General features: G+C 38.7%; 3 protein-coding genes across 3 annotated transcripts; all 3 read right to left on the bottom strand.

Moving 5' to 3' along the window:
- Window positions 1-2: 2 nt before the first annotated feature.
- On the bottom strand, window positions 3-3,562 carry rbfa (ribosome binding factor A). Its single transcript, XM_052144106.1, has 7 exons — window positions 3,204-3,562; window positions 3,095-3,125; window positions 2,854-3,024; window positions 2,189-2,301; window positions 2,019-2,103; window positions 1,857-1,930; window positions 3-630 (listed from the first exon to the last, which is right to left on the bottom strand). The coding sequence occupies exons 1-7, from the start codon at window positions 3,416-3,418 to the stop codon at window positions 258-260; spliced, it is 1,062 nt and encodes a 353-aa protein (XP_052000066.1). The 5' UTR covers window positions 3,419-3,562; the 3' UTR covers window positions 3-257.
- An 84-nt stretch (window positions 3,563-3,646) lies between these two features.
- adnp2a (ADNP homeobox 2a) lies at window positions 3,647-8,569 on the bottom strand. The gene is made up of 4 exons (XM_052144105.1): window positions 8,324-8,569; window positions 7,839-7,956; window positions 7,656-7,748; window positions 3,647-6,763 (listed from the first exon to the last, which is right to left on the bottom strand). The coding sequence occupies exons 2-4, from the start codon at window positions 7,944-7,946 to the stop codon at window positions 4,265-4,267; spliced, it is 2,700 nt and encodes an 899-aa protein (XP_052000065.1). The 5' UTR covers window positions 7,947-7,956; window positions 8,324-8,569; the 3' UTR covers window positions 3,647-4,264.
- A 903-nt stretch (window positions 8,570-9,472) lies between these two features.
- On the bottom strand, window positions 9,473-22,390 carry pard6ga (par-6 family cell polarity regulator gamma a). Its single transcript, XM_052144609.1, has 3 exons — window positions 22,289-22,390; window positions 21,279-21,501; window positions 9,473-11,361 (listed from the first exon to the last, which is right to left on the bottom strand). Exons 1-3 carry the CDS (start codon window positions 22,352-22,354, stop codon window positions 10,394-10,396), a joined length of 1,257 nt encoding a protein of 418 aa, XP_052000569.1. The 5' UTR covers window positions 22,355-22,390; the 3' UTR covers window positions 9,473-10,393.
- Between the last annotated feature and the right edge of the window lie 299 nt (window positions 22,391-22,689).

The following is a 22,689-nucleotide window of genomic DNA, read 5'->3' as shown; positions in this document are numbered from 1 at the left end:
AAACAGTGTACCCATACAAGTTACCATCGTGTTATTATGTCTCATATATTTGACAATTAACCTAGTGATCATTTCAAGTCTTAACTTCAGATCAAGATTTATAGGTACATATTAAATTATTTAATGGCCTGATTCAAGGTCTACTTTTACGGCCTTCTGCACTACATGGAAAAGAGTTTTCAGTGGTGTTTCAAAGACGTTTATTATACAGAATACGCTAAACCACATAACATTGCAAATCACAAAAACACTTAATTTCAGTGCTTGGTGTTGTCCTCTGCCATCAGTTGTGAGACCTGGCTATCCACCAGGTTGTCCTCACTCCTGTCCTGCTCCTCTTTTTCCTCTTTTTGAAGGCTCCTGGCCAGCAGGTAATCCTTTGGAGTGATGTCATCATCCTTCACCCATTTGGATTTAAGTTTCTTTTTCTCTATGAGTTTCTGCTTCCTGATGTCTGCTAGCTTGTCCAGCTGCTCTTGAGTTAGTCCTCCTGCAGGACTTTGTGTGAGAGAGTCTCTCGAGGCCTTCTCTCGTTTATAAGCTTCAATCTGTTTATGCAGCGCATCGTGATCAACACCAAACAACACAGGTTTCTTTTTTTCTCCAGATTCCATTGGATTCAGTCTGACCCTTTGGAAGATTTGGTATCCAATTGTATACAAAATACATATAAATATGTATATCAAACAAAAGAACTGTATTCAATTTTCTTAAAGGGATAGTTCACCAAAAATTTTTAATTCTCTTGCATCCCAAATCACAATCGAAGATTTTCAGAAGAGTATTACAGCGCTGTAGGTCCTCACAATGCAAGTGAATGGTGGCAAGGAATTTGAAGCTCCAAAAATCCCATAAAAGCAGCATAAAAATAATCCATAAAAGAACAGTGGTTAATAAATTGGGCATCCTTGTTTCCTCGCTCCTCCGTCCTCGAGCCCATGACCCGGAAACCGATCAAAGTTGGCCATCGTGAAGGATGTATCAATTCTCTAAATGCACTGCGAGGAGGCAAGGACAGATGATGGTGGAAGCCTAACGAGGATGCTTGAGCAAGGAAACAGAGGAGCATCCTATGCGGAGGACTTTTTGGTTGAAGCACCTGACACATTATTAACTCTCCTCACCCTTCACATCTGGCACAATCATTTTAATTATTGTATCACCTTTGCAATTTAAATAAACCATTACTGACACATCAACAGTGCATCTTGAATTATTTGGATTTATTAATATATAAAGTTTCAATAACATAACAGCAAGTGTGCCAAGGAAATGCATCTGTGCAAAAACGTGCTTTGAAGTGACGTGCGAGTGAGCAGGACATTTCTTTACAAATCTGTCTTGCTTTGATTCCTCTGACCTCATTTCCTCAGAGGGAGGAGCTTGGAAAGGAAGCAATGAAAGGAAACGAGGAAGCAACATTTTAGAAATGAGAAGCACCCTATATCTTCAGAAGCAATATGTTAGGTGTAGGTGAGAAACAGATCAATATCTGTACTATAATTTCTCCTTCCTGCCCAGTATGCAGCAATACGCACAAAGAATAAGAATCGCCAAAAACAAAATAATGTCAAATTGGAGACTAGCAAAAAAGGACATAAATATTGATCTGTTCTCTCTCCCACTTATCATATAATTTCTGAATATATGGATTTAACAGCAGGACTTTTCTGCTACTTACTGTTCTTTTGGAGCATTATATGGACCTACAGAGCTGAAATATTCTTCTAAAAACCTTAATTTGTGTTCAGCAGTAGAAAGTAAGTCCTACACATCTGGAATAGCATGAAAGTGAGTAAATTATGAGAATTTAAATTTTGGGGTGAAATATTCCTTTAAAACTAAATTATTCTTACCCAACATCACTGATGGATAAATGGTTTCCATCTTCATCTGAACCATAATCAGCCATCTTGAGAAGGTTTTCAACCTGGAGAAATTAAATTTAAAGAATCACCAAAAATGTATGAAGCACTAATAGTATGAAAGTCTAAAGGAAAAGAGATGTGGTCTGTTACCTCTATGACAGCAGCATACTGTTTATCTTTGATGAAGACAACAGGAGGAACGCTGCCAAGGATTTGGTGTGAGATGAGAAGGTAGCTAAAACAAAAATAGATAAACCAAATGATTAAATTCCCTTCAGCTTGGTAAACCAAATGTATAAGAGACAAAGAAAAAGACATACCGTATACGAGGAGCACATTTGTCTAAAGCCTGCTGGATGTGACGGTCTACCTCAGTCGACAAACTTGTCTTCCAGTATATTCGACAAGAGGAGAAATCCGGTGGTAGTGAAACCTTATATAAACAAGGAAATTTACAGGGTTGGGGAGTAACGGAATTCATAAAACAATATTACGCATTTAAAATATAAAATAAGTAACTGTATTCCACTAAAGTTACAGTTTAAATCTTAGTTAGGCTACATTCAAAAAGTACTTTGATTACTGATCTCCTCTAGGAAGACATTGGAAATGTAATGCTTTTCTGTTAAAATCCTTAAAACAAGAACAATTTGCTTGTTTTTTGTCTTACAGAGGCAAAGATTTAATCAGTCAAATTTTGTCAAAACAATTAAAAAAATCTACCAGTGTTAAAGAAGTAATCCAAAGTATTTAGATGACATTTTTGACCTCGGGTAATCTAACGGAATACATAATAAATTACATTTTATAGCATGTTTAATGTAATCTGTAGTGGGAAACATTTAAAAAATAACCCTCCCAACACTGGAAATGTATATTATAGATATAGATAAGTTGCATATGTAGTTTTGGTCAATACTGAGAAAAGCATTTGAGAAGATTTCAAGTATCGAGTAAATGTGGTATTATTAAATCCACATCCTACTTTGGAAATCTGTACATTGAAGGTAGGGATCTCGGAGTTGACCTCATAGGAACAAAGCAAGTCTGTCACAGCTTTGTAGATGATGTTGTTCAGGGTTCTCACACGAACACTGTCTTCTTGATTTCTCTTCTTTGACGGTTTCAAAAAGCCAGTCTGACCTAAAGATGTGGACTGAAGGGGCAAAATTACTGGATTTGTGTGCAAGACCAGCATGGTGCAGTACTGATGGTGAACTGCTTACCTGTAGAGGAGTTTCATACCACAGTTTTTTCCTGTAAGAAGCAGAACGTCGGCCATGTTCATGACATATTTATTGAACGTTAAGGGAATTAAACAAAACGGCTACTTACTTCTTCTTGGACATCATCTTCATCAGTTTGTTACCACCAGATAGAAAGGCAGAGCAATGAACGCTCCTTTCTATTAACTTAACAGACGAGGAGGAGCGATTGTCAAGCAGAAACTCGGGCTGTTCCTTCATTTTACAGATCACTCTTGTTATTGCAGTTGAATATGGACTTAATGTCCGGTCTGTACAGAAAATAATTCTCTTCACAGCCAACATGATAACCGACTAGCATTTCCTTGCACTCACGTTACATTCTGAAGGTGATCCATGTGTTCAGCATCGACTACATTGGTCTAAAGGCGAAGGCAAAATAAACGAATCCAGATCAAGCCGATCGACGCGGCTGATAGAAATTTCAATAGCACATTATGACAAACGTACGAATACATTAATACAAATTGAAAAATCATATGTGTTAAATCGCAATTAAAATTTTACTGAGTAAAACGCACACTTGTAATGATTAGTCAAGTTTATTTCGAGGGTCAAATACAACTGCAAACCTTCTAGGACACGGAGGCACTTATCTTTTTCACATCTCTGAAATGATTACAGGGTACTATAAGAAAGAATGAACATACAAACACTATAAAGTGTCCCTCACTGTGATACGGCTATTACAATGCTGACAAGTTTGCAAGTTAGTAGCAATAGTTTACCAAGCCTTCACTTTACAGACCTAATATAAAATGTAAGACGCAGATTTCACTACAGATTTACCCAAATTTATATTAAATGTCCCAAGCAAAGAAACATATATGACTTCAATATAAAATGCAGAACTGAGTGTTTTTTCTTACAGTATAGATGTGTACAAAAACATTTCAACATTGTTGTCACATGAACTATATACACACACACACAACACAAATGTAGAGTTCAAGGTTGGTGATCAAATTACTTTTCAGCATTTCTGTAGATTCCCCTTTTTCCAAACAGACAAATGCCAAGAGGAAATCATCTTTTAAATGAGGAAATCAAGTCATTTTAAATAAACATCCTACAATGATTTACATCCTAGTCGGAACATGCTATACAAACATATATTTCTAGTAAACATGTTTATGCCATTTTTTTTACAGGCTCCACCTCTGGAAAGAAGAGATTGTGTTTCAACTTTTTAACATCGATCATTCTGAACCCAAGACGCACATGAACCTTTTTCTTCTGAATTGCTTTCAAGCACTTGGTGATCTTGGAATTAAAGTGAGCCTTTACGTCACCTTTGTTTATATACAAACGGGAAGCAAGCGTTTCCGTCTCATTTTTTGTCAAGTATGGCTTGATGTGAAAGTACCTTGAAAGGAATTCTTTTCTGCTCTCAAAAGATGTCAACTCCATCCCTACTGGATCCAAGACTAGTTGGACTGGAGTCTGAGGGATTTCTTCCTTTAAAACTGCCTTAAGAATTGTCAAATTCTTTTTTCTGCTTTTCTCAGCAATTACCTCTCTCTTTGGCTTGACAAATTCCTTTGCATCCTGACAAGCAACTTCTGAAGAATGTCCCACCTGAGCAGAATTATTGACATCACCATCAGTGCGTCCCAATGTATCTGGATTCAGTTGCCTCTCTGCATCCTTGACTGCTTGGGGGGCACAGCGACACCGTTGTAAATGGATGGAAATAGTTTTTGGTGTGGATTTTTCAGAATACACCCCAAAACAATATATGCATTTGAAGGCAGGAGTTTTCAATATTGCGTGAATGGTGGGAACGATGTGGTGTTTTGCTTGAAGATGCTGCTCGTATTCTTTAGAGGTCTCAAACTTGACTGGACAAAATGGACATTTGGTAGATGTTGCCTTCACTGTGGTTGGGTGTTCTGCCTTATCTGGATACATTTTTATGTATATCTTATCTTGAGAGCTAGTGACCAATGCAAGGTTGAGCTCTCTGTTTTCAAGGAGATCCTTGGGCACATCTGTGTTTAGATTAAAGGTAGTAAACATCAGGTTGCCCTTATTGTCACAGTCAAGGTTAAACTGTTCTTTTATGTAATTGCGGTTTTCCATGATTTTGAGACTGTGCTCTGTATTTGTGTGCTCCATGACTTGCTTGAAGGAGTAGAACATCAGAGGGCAGAACAGACACTTCAAGCCATGCAACAAATGCTGAAAAATCCCCTGCTCTCTCAGGAAAATCTTGCACCTCAGACACTTGACAGTGCGATCATCGTGTTTCTTCAAAAATGGAGCCAGCACAGCCAACTCGTTTGGTATACTATTTTTGTTTATTGCCCTCTGAATTGTAGGCATAAGACCAGCAGGCACTACTGCTGTATTTGTAGGCTGGTTGATCTGAGGAGTGTTTTGTGTCAAAACCATTTGAGCAGGGCTGCCCTGGACAGGCATAGTGACTTGAACAGGTGCTAGAGTGTAGGTCGGAACACCGTTTACTTTGTTGCCTGTGGGAATGAGACGCACAGACTGCGAGGCTAAGAGAGGAGCTCTGGGAACTGACTGATTCAGCTGAAGACCTTGAGTAACAAGGAAGGGTGGACGTACACCCATTTCGCCAGGGAGATTGACCTGAACAGCGGGTGGAAAAAGAACCTGCTGTGGTTGCGGACCTTGTGGTAGCCTGGGCATGGTCATGGTAATGGGTACTGTTTTGGGTGCACTTTGTGGCATGTTTGGCACCACCATATTAATTGACTTCATTACTGGTGAAGTAGGCATGACTTGTGGGATCCCAGTGGGGGGCTGCTGATGCGTAGTAACAGCTGTGCCTGAAAGTAGAGCTTGTGTTTGAGGGGACAGAAACATCTGCCCTGAACCAGGAGAGCAAAACAAAGCAGTGTTGCTCGGCCCAGCTAGAAGTACAGCGCCATTAGACTTGTTGACACCATTTCCATCTGTTTGCGGTGTCTGCTGCTGCATATAGTTCGGTCTGGCAAGCAACGTGACCTGCTGCATTGCTTTTGGTGCAAGGCTTAGCAGATTCTGTTGACCAACAATTTGGTTTGCACAGTCTTTTTCAATGATAGAAGGCATTATGTGCCAGTGCAAGTCCTTGTGCTTCTCTGAACTCAAAATATGATAGAGTAGATGCTCGATGGTCTCTGCTGGCAGTTTGCACACTTTGCAGTGATATTTTGCAGTAGTGCCATCACGTTTTTTCTCACCATCACCCTTCTGCGTAATATCTGACCCAAACCCAAAGTAACGATCCAACAATGCAGCATAGTGGTTTACCAAGACGTGCTTTTTCATTACATATATTAAAGAGTCATGATACCCACAGGTTGCACAGATATATCTGTCATCAGCAGCATCGGCAGAGATAGTAACTGACACAGTTTTTGGTGCATGGGCCAAAGAGTGGCTGGCGATGTTTTGAAAAAATGTGGGCTTGGCTTTTGAAGACAGGATGTGGAAAAACCTAATGTGTTGCTCTGTGACTTTTGGAGCACTAACAAATGGGCAGTAGGGGCACAATAACAGACTGGCCAGGTCCAGCTTCTCCCTGTGGTAACGATGAATATGACTTCTGAATGTGGCTACTGACCGGCTAGAGTGCCAACATAGACTACAACACAGTGTCTGGCTCCGGTACGGATACTGCAGGACAAAAGTATTATGATCAATATGTAATGTGTAGCAATTTAGTAACAAGTGTATTGCAGAACATGCATATGAAGGGCTCAACAATGAGGATGGCAGAAGAAGATTAATATTCACGAGAAAAGCACTACCTGATTGTCCAGTAAACATTCTGGCTTTGAAGTTTTACATAACTGTAATGCCTTTTTAGCTATATCCAGTAAATAGGCCCGTGAGTGTTTGGGGCATTGTAATTAAACCTTACGCATGTATTAAATACTGTTTTTGCAAATAGGGCTGGGTATTGAAACAGATTTCCCAATTCCGATTCATAAGCTCTCAATTAGATTTAGAATCATATGGGTTATAATGTCCCTTTTGGTAACATATGAAAGAAATTCTCTCCCAGCTAATGCTGTTAATTATACAGGGGACCTTCTAACTAGGTACATTACGAAAATATAAATTTTACTAATTATATTTGATTATTTTTGAACAAATCCATTTATTCAATCAACAATTTTATATTATATCGCATATATAATTTTGTGTTACATGTTTATTGTTTAATTGCGTAATTTGCACTATTTAAAGTATTTACATGAATTTGTTGAAAACATGCTATAACCATGTCTTTTTAAATGAATAAAAGCCTGCATTTCTGTAAAAAGCATATATATAAATATTAATTATTATATATTATATTTTCATATGCCATTTGTGTGTGCGCACGTGTGTGTGTGTATATATGTATATGGCACATAAAAATACATTACTAAAGGTACAATTATTTTTCTTTTTTTCCAGGTTGTGCCAATTATAAAAAAAAATTTAACTATTGGCCAGCAGAAAGAAAATCCTTATTGTTGAGTCCTGCAGAAAGAAAAAGAAACTTGTATCAGCTCCAAACCTTTCTTTTCCATTTGCCAACATGACCATCAGTGAAATCATCCCATTCGGTGTTGTTAAAACTTGCATCACCAGCATCAAAGCCTTTGTATGTCTGTTGAAAATAAAGTGAAAAATGATTTAGCAGGCATAATAATATTCTTGATATTCAAGTTGAACAAAGTTATAAGGATTTATTATCTACCTCTATTAGGTCTTGACATTGCTGCATCCCAATGTCACACAAAATACTTTTGACGCGTTTCCTCGGTCGTCTGAGTTTTGTCAAGTTCTTCACTGGAATCTGGTACATTTTGTTGGTCCTGTAAAAGAAAACAAGAAATATATGTAATTATATGGTTAAATACATCGCTGTCGGCATCCTTTCACACACCAAAACATTTTGTTCATTTTCCGCCAATAATCTAGGTCAGATCAAGGCAAGTGAAGCACCTCCTCCAGATTAGCCTAAATTCTTGATGTCCATTACATAGTTATAAATGTACATACACTTCGACGCAACCAAGTACCTAGCGTCTGTGCTTTAAACCTGCCTGATATATACTGTTGGCCAAACGTGTCTTGGTATTACTTAAAATAGTATTTATAGGAGAAATACACATGTCAATCCTTCTTAACTAATTTTTGTTACTCAAATGATTAAGAGTTGTATTATAAGCGTGTGGCTACCTTCAGTGTTCTGGCTCAGAATGTCCGATTGAGTGGATGGATGCCTGCGTGCGTCCGTTTTCTTCCGGCGTCACTGGAAGGCGCGCAGTATGGAATCGACTACTTCAGAGTATGAGGCATCCGAGTTGCGCTCAATCCGTGTTCCTTATCGCATTGGTGATCTTATGTTGAAATCTGAACCAAGCACAAGATTTGCCCACTTTTGATTGTCCCTCAGTAAAACATCATCCCACTCCTACTGAAAAACATGGCGCACAGGAAGACAGGAAGTGACGTTTTCTAATTTACATATTGCATACTGCAGATCCACCAATGGGAGTAGGGTGGGCTGATCTTGCCAAGTTGAACGATGTAATGGTCATTGGTTTATGGCATTTAACACAAGACCATGGCTGTGGTCCTTACCTGTGGATGATGTTGAGACACACCTGTGGCACATCACTTTCATGGATAGCCAGTGGCAGGGTTGATTGATGCATTGCCATGCTGATAAACTGACTTATAAATTGACAAGATAATTGCTGTGCTGCTTGCCTACTTTCTTATATTGTGCAACGGATTTCTAGTGGGTTTAGGTGGGCTCTTGCATTAGTGTTGATGTCATCACAGCAAGCCTATTCTTCACTTTCAGGGCAATTTAAAACGTGACTATTTAAAACCATTAACATCCTGAAAAGGCTCCAAAAGCATAAAGTGCAGATTAAGAACTTACTGTCTATGCAAAGCACACATCTGCACTCCTAAAGAAAACTTTGACATAACTTAGTACATTTACAGTAAAATAACTGCCTATTATCATTTGAGCAGACCAAGGAGCTTACTCAAAGTAGCAGGAGTGAAAACGAGGGATAGACCTAGACACTTCAATGGGTTGTGCTGTTGTGTAAATCGGTGTTAATCATTCAGCTGGCAAAACAATGAAAAAACATCTTACCAAAAATATGTCAGTAGACAAAAACTCCAGAAAAAAACAAGCTGTGAAAATTAGATCTGACCTGGATATTTGTACTGCTTTATGCACTGCATACCATTGAAGAGATTGTAAGCCTATCCCACACAGGTTTTCATTTCAATCAAAAATCAAATATGGCATTACTCTAAATTAGGTCTATTCAAAACAGTCAGAAGTGTAGCACTAGCAGTATCTTTTTATTCTTTCAGCTATAATGTTTAAGAAACAGACAAGCAAAGTTGTTTCTCATATTGTTTCTTTTTTATACATATAGATACCAAAGATATAATAAAGTGCATTTCACCTAACATACAGTATATTGAAACTGATTACAGTATTAGTACAGTCTTAATAGTAAACAGTAGTATTAAAGGTATCATTTACTTACCCTCATGCCATCCCAGAGGTGTATGACTCTTTTACTGCTGAATTCAAACTAAGATTTTTAGAAGATCTCAACTCTGTAGGTCCTTTCAAAGCAAGTGAATGGTGACCAGACCTTTCAAGCTCCAAAAATCACAAAAAGGAAAAAAAAAAAAAAAAGGGAAAGAATAATAGTATATGACTTATGAAGAGATGCAATCACTTTGGGTGAGAAACAGATAAATATTTCAATTATTTTTTACTATAAATATCCACTTTCACTTTCAGAATGTGAAAGTAGACTTAAATATTGACCCGTTTCTCACCCACACCTACTATATCACTTCTGAAGACATGGATTTATCCACGGGAGTCATATGGATAACGTTTTTGCTGCCTTTATGTGATGTTTGGCACTTGAAAAGGTCTGGTTACCATTCACTTGCATTGTATGGACCTACAGAGCTGATATATTCTTCTAAAACACTTAATCTGTGTTCTGCAGAAGAAAGTAAGTCATACACATCTAATATTGCATGAGGGCGAGTAAATGATGAGAGAATTTTAATATTTCTGTGAACTATCCATTTTAAACATATTAGTATAACCTGGCATACCAGAAATGTATGTAAATAAGTTTTGATGCAAAATACAAGATGCACAAATGATCTTGACAACATCAAGAATTCAGGGTCATTTAAAATCTTAAGTGCAGGGAAGAGTTAAGGGTGGTGTAGTTTCAGCAGGGTTATCATTTATAATATCACAACAATTCCATCTTCCTCCATTGCCCCCTGGGGAAACAGTAAATTATGTCTCAGATCTACGTGCCATGTGCTTAGAATGTCACGAGTACTGCAGCTGCCTTGTCCGATGGCTGGATTATAGCCATAATGCTGCTGGGAGGTCAGATTTCTGTGAACAGGGAGGCTGTGGTCAGTGTGAGCTGTATAGTTGAGGCAAGGCTGAGAGTGATGAAAAGCTGCAGAAATGAGTGAGTTGGGCTGTCTGGCAGAAACTTGGGGCCTGAAAGATGGATAAACCTGTGGATGAGAGGCCCCTGAAGCACTGGAGTGCTGGGACAGGTATTTGATGGGGCTCTCAACAACCACATCTGCTTCTTCTTCACTCACCAACCTGTTACCTGTCAAGCCACATGCTTTCATTATCAAAGGTAGCCCTGGGTAGCTTACAGAGTCCATGCTATCAAAACAGTGTCCTGAGGTTGTGGAAATGCAGCTTTTTCGCCTTATGTTGTTATGCTGGTTAGCAGGTTTCACTGTGATGATAAGGTTGAGGCTATTGGCAATCATCATGTCAGTCACCTGGTCCAGAGACTTCCCCATAACGTCAATACCATTGACTTCCAAGACCTGATCATTGATGGCCAGAAGTCCTGTGCTCTCTGCCAGTCCACCGGGTACTATGCGTGAGATAAAGATGCCTGGAACTTTTTCCAAACCGTAAGGAGTAACCCTAACAGTAGTACCATCACGGATGTAAAACCCCAGAGGTCTGTCTGAGCCCTGGCGATATAGACGCACTCTTCGGTGGCATTCTGGTAAGATGTCCACATCAATGATTGAAGAAACTGGACGAAAGTTCTGTGGCATGCTGATCTGAAAGTGGGACTTTCTGTGGCTAATGTCTCCACGCAATGCTGCCAAAGATTTCTTTCGCTTTGTAATGCCATCACCACTTATGTTACCTTGGTCAGCTTCCTCTGTAAAACAGTGCATGAAGTAAGTTGAGCAAAGCATTTTTGCAATTCTGAAATTATGTATAGAAGCCTTATACCGCAAGGTGAAAACAAAATTCACTAGGTGAACTTTTTTTTTTGGTGTTCCTGAGCTGTTGTCCTACCATGTTTTTGCCCTCAGGCAAAACCAAATTTCCCCCCACATTTTTTTTTTCTTTCTCTGAAGTGTTTTTTTCCTCTCTGAATTTTTTTCTCCTCAAGAGGCAACAGATAAGAAAAACTTTGCTTACTGTACAAGGTGACAATGTATGTGGTTCTTTATCTGTTGATTTATAGATTAATAGTTATAGCATTATGTAATCTTACAATTAAATGAATATACCACAGGTTAAATACAGTGCATTCAGAAACTTTCTTTTTTTAACATTTTGTTGTGTTTCAACCTTAAGCTAAAATGCTTTAATTAATTTTTTTCCACATCAATCTACACTCCATTTCCCATAATGACAAAGCAAATAGCAGATGTTTGATAACTTTACAAATGTATTAAATATCGGTCAGTGGACAGCCATTTTCAGGTCTCTCCAGAGATGTTTGATTCGGTTCAAATGCGGGCTCTGGCTGGGCCACTCAAGACAGTCAAAGAGTTGTCCCTAAGCCACTCTTGCATTCTCTTGGCTGTGTTTAGGGTCAATTGTTCTGTTGGAAGGTGAACCTTTGGCCCTGTCTGAGGTCCTGAGTGCTTTGGACCAGGTTTTCATTAAGGACATCTCTGTATTTTGCTGCATTCAGCTTTCCTTTAACCCCAACCAGTCCCCGCCAATGAAAAACACCCCCACAGCATGATGCTACCACCATGCTTCACAGTTGGGATGGTATTGTGCAGGTGATGAGTGGTACCTGGTTTTCTCCAGACATGATGCTTGGAATTGAGGCCAAACAGTTCAGTCTTCATTTCATCACAGTCTGAGAGTCCTTTAGGTGCTTTTTATGTGTTTTGCACTGAGGAGAGGTTCCGTTTGGCCACTCTGCCATAAAGTTGCATTAATAGTTGACCTATTGCAAGTTTCTCCCATCTCCACACATGATCTCTGTAGCTCAACCAGAGTGACAATCAGGTTTCTTGGTCACCTCTCTTCCAAGGCCCTTCTCCCCCAATTGCTCAATTTGGCTAGCTCTAGGAAGAGTCGTGGTTGTTCCAAACTTCTTTCAATTTTAGAATTATAGAGGCCACTGTGCTCTTGGGAACCTTCAATGCAGCCAAAAGTTTTTTGTAGCTCTCCCCAGATCTGTGCCTCAACACAATCCTGTCTCTGAGCTCTGCAGGCAGTTCCTTTGACCTCATGGCTTTGTTTTTGTTCTGATATGAATTTCAGCTGTAAGACCTTATATAGACAGGTGTGTTGCTCTCCAAATCATGTCCAGTTAATTTAATTTGCCACCGGTGGTCTCCAAGCAAAGTGTAGAAATGCTCCTGAGCCAAATTTCAAATGTCTTAGCAAAGGGTCAATGTGATAATTCAGTTTTATTCTGTAATTAACATCGTTTATTGATTCCTACAAAACATAAATACAAGAGGAAAACAGCACACACACACACACACACACACACACACACACACACACACACACACACACACACACACACACACACACACACACACACACACATATGGAATCAACATTTAAAACCCCACAACCACCCATCCCCTTCCCAATCCCCAACCCACCCTGACACTCAACAAACATCCCTGTGGTCACATACAAGTATATATACATGATTATAGTCACACACAAAAAGATAATAATAAAAATGTCCTAGTCTTCTAAAAGATCCTTCTTCAAAGGCTGCCATCCTCCCCATTTCCAAGCACCACTCCTGAAATGAGGGCTCTCCGGCTGACCTCCAACCCCTTTAAAGAATCTGTCTGGCGATCATGATGCCAGTTAGAACCCAGATCTTTATGTGTCTATTCTCAATGTCGATGACCACCCAATCACCCAAAATACAGAATCTGGTGCAAAATGAAAACTGAGTGCCCAATAAAATCTAAAAATAGATTGTGTGTCAAAAACAAGATTGTAATGACCACATTCCAACATTAGCATGACATTGCAATGACATTTCAGTCCATCCCTCTAAACCCAAACAGTCCATGTACGCCTACAAGAGTCCCCATGACAACTTTGCTGTCGGATTGCTCAAGTTCGGTGCTTCTATACAAATTTGTGAGACAGAATTACAAAAAAATACTCCATCCAATAGGCAGAATAAACACAAAGAACGTGTAGATTCATCCACATACTGAAGGTGTGTTCCTCCCCAAAACAAGCTCCAGCCTCTAGCGGAACCAACACACACACACAAAATAATAATAATAATAATAATAATAATAACTAAAAAACAAATAAATTTAAAAAACTTTCAGTTTCAATTGATAGTGGCCTGTCTCCCTCTGCGGATCTCCGAGACGGTACTCTGTGAACTCGCTCGATTTCCAGTTTATGGTCCGTTATGTCGAGCAGATTTGGGAAGAGCTCGTCTAGGAATTTCCCAGTGTCTCGACCTTCTTCATCTCAGGAAATCCAACAATTCTGACGTTTCGCCGATTATGATTCTCATGGTCTTCCAACTTTTCCCAGACACACTGAAAATCTGCCAAGGGTGCTAGCGGATTAGCAGCTAATTCCCTCTCCAATGACTGCAGATAATTGATCAGTCTCGACGTCCACCATTCTTGTAACAATTCAGAGAATTTAGCCTCCATGGCCTTAATCGATCAACGTATTCCAGCAAGATCCTCCCAAGTCCGTCACGACCTTCGCCAGCATTACAGACATGCTGGACAGCTGAGGTTGAATTTCTCCCGCCGCACCATCCAAATTGAGTCCCTGGTCTGCAGCCCTGTCAGGTGTATCAACTTGAGCACGTAAGCATTATTTAAAGTCTCTTGAGCCTGAGGATTTTGAATTCTTTGAAATATTGTCTTCATAGAACAGTTATGGAGTGTTTTGAATCTCACCGGTTTATGACACAAAAATAATTAAAATCTAGCAAAGTGTGCAGAGCTCGCTGTTCACACGTCCGACCCTCGCATGGTGCCGACTCTGTTTTTTCTTCTTCATAAAGTTGCTAAATTATCAGAAATCTGGTTTTTGCTTTATCATTATGGAGTATGGAGTGTAGATTGATGTGCAAATATGGTGGGGGGCCCACCCACAAACCTTTAAAAAAGCTTATATTTAACAATATGAAACATTTCACATTAAGATGTGAAATGGAACTTTTATTTTGGTACTAATTATCACCAATTCTGCAATGTCTACCTGTGTTTGCCAATCACAAATCTCATTTGTCATTGTTTTTCTTATCCAATCACAATCCTTGATCATCTAGAATATCCACAATTGCTTCAGCAGTGAACATAGTAGTAATATTAACAGATTCTTTATGATATTAGTAAAAGAAAATACCTCAGTGGGGCCCAAAAACAGATAAATCAACACAGAAAAGATCCCAATGTGAAGAGGACCATACTTAACATGGGACCATGTAAACCAGAGGGACCATATCCCAGGGACAGTGGCAGATGCTATTCAAAGGAGTTTTATTTAAAACGTTCTAAGTTGGGTAAGGTTCCTCGTAAATGTCTCTGTTATATCCGGGCTTTGCGAGAGTTACTGAATAAAAAAAAGTCACATCAATTATTTAACCACAAGAGAGGAGGCGGGTCCCCTCATCATAATCAAATTCATTCACCCTTTTATTCAATATCACCATTTGCTAATCTATCTTCTGTCAAAACTATTTTTTTTCGGCTTTCTGTACATGTATGAATTTGACAGACTTTTACATATGGATAAAACTGGTTAATTACAATGTTTTACAACAAGTCAGTTTGATTCAATGCATCTTGAGAAGGAGTGAAATAAAGTATCTTACCTTTAAAAATGTCCTTTTCTCCTAGCATTTTTTCTGTGCAAACTCCTTCACAATGTCTGTCATGTCCATTTGATGTGTGTTAGGACTGCAAGTCCAGAGAGTCTGCCCTGGCTCATTGTGCTTCTCAAGCAGGTTTTTATTTGTTTTAGTTTAGAAAAAGGCCTCTCGGCACTTGCCACCATGACAAGGATAGTTAGAAAAAGCTTCAGAACAGTAGCCACCACCTCTGTGACACTTGGAAGGAAAGATGTATGCTTCTGGTGCAGCAGCTCGGTCAGATCTTTAATTGACCCTGTTTCAATTGCTTTTATTTCTGCAAGGCACTTCAAAATGAAAGCAAATGTGATGGAAAAATCAGATGAAATATCATCGTTGTTTCAGAAAATGCATGCAACACCTCATCAGTTGCATGCAGGAGTTCAAAAAAGACGTAAAAAATTGAATCGTCTGGCTATTGTATCCAAACCCTTGAAACAATGTTTCAGCTGAGAAACAACTGTATCAATGCAAGCGTAAAAAACACCTACTTTGAATTTTTTCTCAGGGTCTGCGAGATGCTGATCCTAATGGAGTTCAAAGTGGCGCTTCTTAAGTTGTGCGCGTTTTTGGGCAAAATGACAGCTGATACCCCAGGATACAGCAAGGCCTTGTGCTGTGCTGTGCTTTTGATGTCCTCAAACAGATCCCTTAGCAGTGATAAGGTGTTGTAAGTATTTTCCAGTAAGGTTGCTGCTTGAAGAAGGTCCACATCTTTGTTCTACAATATATGAGAAACTACACTGACAGACTCAAATTTTCTCCTGAATCACAGGCAACTCTGCAAACTCAAACTTTTGCAGTGATTTGACCAGCCCAGATGCCTCTGTAAGGTTCTTCTGCTTCTGGGGAATGTAAATCAATTTGGTCAGTGCCCGTAAGATGTCAGCATAACGAAAACATAGTGCATGGAGAGCATCGCGCCTGGACACCTATCACGTGGGACAAAGTCTTTTCAGTGTTGGCCTGAAAAGCTGATTTTCCAACATTTCCCACCTTTTGATTCTTTGGCTGAGAAAAACAAAGTCTCCGAACCATGTCATAAAACTCTTTGATGGCTGTTATATGTTGACAAGCATCATTCAACACCAAATTCAAATTATGCGCTGCACAATGTATGTACACAGTATTTGGCTCCAGGTTTTGTATACAAATCCCACTCATGGCACTCACCCCGTCATATCCTTGGCCTCTGCAGTTTTTAAGTGACAGTCCCCTATTTTTATCAACTCAACGATTTTTGTTTGTAGACCCTCTGCAGTTTGATCAGTTATATTTTTGAATCCGAGAAAAATCACAGACATTAGTGCCAACTGGATTATCATTTTCATCTTGCGAACAGTAACGTATCTGAAAACTTGACTGAGTTGATACATTTACTGACATCCTGAGTAGTGTCCATTATGACTGAATAAACTTTGGCCTCCTTTATCTCAGACGCAATTTGGTCATGCACCTTCTGAGACAAAAATGCAATCAATTCATTCTGAAATGCTGGACTTAAATAATAGAAGTGCCTTTTTTTTTTTTTTTTTAATCCAAGAACTCTCGCAACACTAGATCATACCGGGCTAACAGCTCAACTACTGACAAAAAGTTCCTGTTGTTTGGGTCCCCCAATTTTTCATCATGTCCTCTGAATGCTAGATTACATGAGGCTAATATCAGAGTGAGTCCAAAAATTCACCCGATTCTTTTATACACTGTCAAGTAGAACATCAACTGTTAGGTAATTTTCCATGTATCATATATTAAGCAAGCTGCTAGATGAGCATGTGAAGATTTGGGTTTCTTTATTTTGCCCGAAAGGGCCTGCCAATCATTAATACCTATAGTCTAGGAAGGATGGTGGGACAGACACCTCCTGTCTGAAAAATCCAACATGGCTCGCAATAGGCATGGTCCATATTTGCCGAATAACAGAGACATTTCCGAGAAACCTTACCCATCTTAGAACATTTTAAATTAAACTCCTTCGAAAAGCATCTGCAATTTTTGTCCCTGGGATATGGTCCCTCTGGTTTCCATGTAAAGTGTGGTCCTTTTCACATTGGGATCATTTAAATCAACTGGGAAGTTCGTTCTATCTGTCAGATAACATGTATGTTCCCTCCTCTGTAATATTTTCAGTGTTGCTGTCATCTGCCGGACGGCGAGACCTGCTTTCAGCTTTGGGGTCTGTCTGGCGTTGGGTTAGCAAATCCGTACTCAAGTTAGCAATATCAGTGTCCATGCTTGTACTGTTAAGTTTCCCAGTACTGGTGATTTTCGGTAGTATAGAATTTAATTGCTCTTTTCAGTGTTGATTAATCAGTTTTTGGGCCCCAATGAGATATTTTTTTTTTTACTAATTTCAAATCTGTTATTATAGGCTACTTCTATGTTCACTGTGGATATTCTAGATGATCAAGGATTGTGATTGGATAAGAACAACAACGACAAAAGAGATTTATTGTGATTGGCAAACATAGGTAGACCTCGCAGAATAGTCGATAATTAGTACCAAGCTGGTAGATGATAGAGACCTTGTGCTCCTCCACCTTCCATTTGAGGATGCCCCACAGATGCTCAATAGGGTTTAGGTCTGGAGACATGCTTGGCCAGTCAATCACCTTCACCCTCAGCTTCTTTAGCAAGGCAGTGGTCGTCTTGGAGGTGTGTTTGGGGTCATTATCATGCTGGAATACTGCCCTGCGGCCCAGTCTCCGAAGGGAGGGGATCATGCTCTGCTTCAGTATGTTACAGTACATGTTGGCATTCATGGTTCCCTCAATGAACTGTTGCTCCCCAGCACTCATGCAGCCCCAGACCATGACACTCCCACCACCATGCTTGACTGTAGGCAAGACACACTTGTCTTTGTACTCCTCACCTGGTTTCCACCACACACGCTTGACACCATCTGAACCAAATAAGTTTATCTTGGTCTCATCAGACCACAGGACATGGTTCCAGTAATCCTGTTTGTCTTCAGGAAACAGTTTGCGGGCTTTCTTGTGCATTATCTTTAGAAGAGGCTTCCTTCTGGGACGACAGTCATGCAGACCAATTTGATGCATTGTGCGGCGTATGGTCTGAGCACTGACAAGCTGACCCCCCACCACTTCAACCTCTGCAGAAATGCTTGCAGCACTCATACGTCTATTTCCCAAAGACAACCTCTGGATATGATGCTGAGCACGTGCACTCAACTTCTTTGGTCGACCATGGCGAGGCCTGTTCTGAGTGGAACCTGTCCTGTTAAACCGCTATATGGTCTTGGCCACCGTGCTGCAGCTCAGTGTCTGTGTCTTGGCAATCTTCTTATAGCCTAGGCCATCTTTATGTAGAGCAACAATTCTTTTTTTCAGATCCTCTGAGAGTTCTTTGCCATGAGGTGCCATGTTGAACTTCCATTGACCAGTTTGAGGGAGTGTGAGTGCGATGACACCAAATTTAACACACCCGCTCCCCATTCACACCTGAGACCTTGTAACACTAACGAGCCACATGACACCGGGGAGGGGCCCAATTTGGACATTTTCACTTAGGTGTGTACTCACTTTTGTTGCCAGCGGTTTAGACATTAATGGCTGTGTATTGCGTTATTTTGAGGGGAGAGCAAATTTACACTGTTATACAAGCTGTACACTCACTACTTTACATTGTAGCAAAGTGTCATTTCTTCAGTGTTGACACATGAAAAGGTATAATCAAATATTTACAAACATGTGAGGGGTGCACTCACTCTGAGATACTAATATACATGTGTATATATGTGTATATATATATATATATATATATATATATATATATATATATATATATATATATATACAGAAAGGCTGAAAAATAGTTTTGACAGAAGGTTCTCGCCCTCAGTGGGGCATGTGGTGAGTTGTGTGTGGATGCCATGGAGAATAGCGTGAAGCCTCCACACGAGCTAAGTTTCCGCAGCAATGCGCTCAACAAGCCATGGGATAAGATGCACAGACTAATGGTCTCAGACGTAGAGGCAAATAAGATTAGTCCTCTGCCATCCAGATTGAGGCAAGTCACTACGCCACTGAGGATTTAGAGCCAATTGGGGATTGGGCAAACCAAATTGAGAAGAAATGGAGAAAGAAAGAAAAAAGGAAAAATAAATAACCAGTTGTCACACTTGACAACGAATGCTATATGAAACAAAACCTGTTGTACATTAATTTAATTTTGCCATTTCATGTATTCGAACTTTCTAAAAAAAAGTATTGATTTAGATTTGCTAAATTCTTGTTATTGTATTATACTAAAACTATAAATCTATAAATCAACAAATAAAGTAGGCTACCACAGACATTTTATCACCTTTTAATCATAAGATTTCACACTTACTGATAGTGGCACATGGTGGCCAAGGTTGGTACCACATGCTAATTGTTAGGTAGCAAGACATTTTTGATTTATGGAGTTCGGAATGGCACACTACTCTTACTATTTTTGCCATATTTGTATATGGCAAAAATAGTAATAGTATGCCATTTCGAATTTGACCACTCATGCGTTGCCTCTTTCAGAGAAAAATAAATATTTCATAGGAAAAATTCAGAGAGAAATAAAAATAATGAATTTAAAATAAATAAACGTGTCCCCTAATTTTTTGTTGCTGTAGGGAACAGGCTCAGGAAGGCACGAAGACACCTAAAAAAAATGTCACCCGGTGAATATTTTTTCACCTTGTGGTTCAGTCTTCTGTAATTATGAATTCACAGACCCAGATGTTTATGACAATATCAGTACATCTAAATTTTTTGAACAAATGATTACAACAAATAATTTTCAAAACACATTTGTCATTGTTGTATGTAATCTGATTACAAAGTAATTACTGTACTCTTATTACTTTTAAATAAAAATAACATTACATTTCAAATTCTTGTAATTAGATTAGTCACAGACTATAATAACTTAATACTATTATTCATGTCAAATACATTTATAACAGAAATTATGTTAATATTCTGAGTTATTGTAAGGGAGAAATGCATGGTTCTGAGTGTATGACTGAGTGCAACAATGTACAAGGAGGAAATATAGACATTTTGAACTTGAGCTAATAAAACAAAGATTTCTGTATTGTGTTTTAGAAAGTAACGTAAAAGTAATTAGAAAAGTCAGTAATCTGATTACAGTTTTAGGGAAGTACATAGTAATATGCATTGGATTACTTGGAGCAACTGAAAGCTTGGAATGTTTAAGCTCAGATTTTTCTCTTTTCTACATGTAAAACACTATTTACAGAGGAACTTATAAAAACTTTGGTAAAGATCACATGAACTGGGACAGAAAGCAACAAGATAATCTAGCTGGTAAACAAACCCACCACATGGGAATAGAGAGCAATTATACTGCAGTATGAGATTCCAAACTAGATAAATTCCTTCCTTTTCTGGTCAAGGAGCTCAAAACAAAACTGAATGCCCTGATTAATACCCTAAAACATGTATTAGTCACAAATTTAAATAGGCCTACAATTCACAAATTTACCTACTCCCAAAAAAAAAGATCTTGCTGTATGCACACAGGGTAAATCCATGTTATGTGTTTTCCGAAACATTTGTGTTACATACATACATCAAAATGGGTTAGAAAAAAGGCCATCCCTGGGGTGGTACCTTTCTTTTTGGTACATCTTTGTACCATTAAGCAGACAAGAATGTATTTTGTTTTTTGTTCCCAGAGAAACAAAACAAAAAAAATGTATCTTTAAAAAAAGGTACACAATAGGTCCTCATGGTACAATTATGTACCCAAAACAAGTTATACTTGAGTATAATCTGGAGTAGAATACTCTTAACTAGAGGTACAGAAAAGGTCCCTTAAAGGTACCAGCCCAGTGACAGCCGTTTTACCTTAAACTGCAGGCTACTGTTTTTTTGAACGAAGAAAGGAAGATATTAAAAAGAGTGAAGAGATATGCATTTCCTTCTCTGTCCTTTCTGTACCTTGAAGCTGAATGAAGATGCGCAGTAAAGATTGTGTGGAGGTCACAGCTTTGCAAAAGTTGTCATCATTATTGATGGGCAACAGCTCTCCATGAACATCTGCATAGCCAATAAGGACATCCATTCGCCATAAGTGATGTAAATGCACAATGAGCTTGTGGAAATCTGTATACTTTCCAGGCTCACAACGATCAAGGGAAAACCTCCTGAACTCTGCACTGTACTGTAGAGAGAGGAGCATGAGAGAAATTGTGTGAATAATATAAATCATTTGTACTAATGAACACATACTGTATAATTTCCTATTCACAATGGTCAATTTCTATAGGACGGTTACGGGTCATGATCTATCAAAATTCATTTTTACACCAAGGTTTGAATCACTAATAAGCTTTGAGTGCTTGTTGAGACATTCTTTATTCAGCTGAAACAATGGAGATATTTTGGAAGTGAGCCATTTCTGGACATTGTGTAGGTTTTGGTTGAGTAGGTCTTTGTTTACAAAGGTATTTCCCTAAAGCTTTACCCTACTCTTACTAATTCTGAAATCAAACCGCCGAGATCCCAACTGAGATGTAAGATTTCAGTAACACTTTCTGTTAATTTCAACAAATGGTGGGCCTAATGCATTTTAAAATTAAAAGTTGGCGTTAACATTAGTTAATTCACTATGGACTAACAATGAACAACTTTATTATTATTATTATTATTAACATTAACAAAGATTAATAAATGCTGTAAAAAACTATATATATTATTGATGTTAGTTCATGACACCTTAAAGAGTGGAACCTCGTTGTAAAATGTTACCAAGATTTCTTAAGACTTCTATTAAAAAAAATGATTGAGTAATAAATAAAAACAGACTTAAGTCTCAGAAGATATGCACACCGTCAAAAACAAATACATTAAATGACTATATTCACTCGTGAACTGGCAGATACAGATACATGATGATAAATCACAAAGCACAATAAATTAAAATATATGGAAATTGCATGTAAACTTACCTTGCTTTTTACCTCGAGGATAGAATAGCAGCGCAGAGACTGGGACTTTCTAAGTGAACGATTCATGATCTCTGATGAAGAGCGAACTACTACCCACTTCCATCCGAGTTTTGTTTAGCTCTGCATGACCGAATAGCGTTACGCATCACTGAACTAACGGAAAAGCAGGACAGATGAAATACCGGAAACAGCGGCATAATGTCCTACTATTTTTGATGGATGTCTCTTTCTAATCGTTGTTATTGTCTGTAGCAGCAGACTGCTGAAATATGAACATTCAATCAAGATACAGGTCTATTATTGCGCTTAACAGTTGCCTATAAAAGTAGTAAAAACAACATTATCATCTTATATCAACATTAACCTCTATTTGAAAAATTATAATATATATATATATATAT

This window comes from Xyrauchen texanus, chromosome 15, assembly GCF_025860055.1.
Source record: "Xyrauchen texanus isolate HMW12.3.18 chromosome 15, RBS_HiC_50CHRs, whole genome shotgun sequence".
NCBI lineage: Eukaryota > Metazoa > Chordata > Actinopteri > Cypriniformes > Catostomidae > Xyrauchen > Xyrauchen texanus.
Note: the sequence above shows the minus strand (reverse complement) of the source record. Positions and strands in the feature narration are given on the sequence as shown.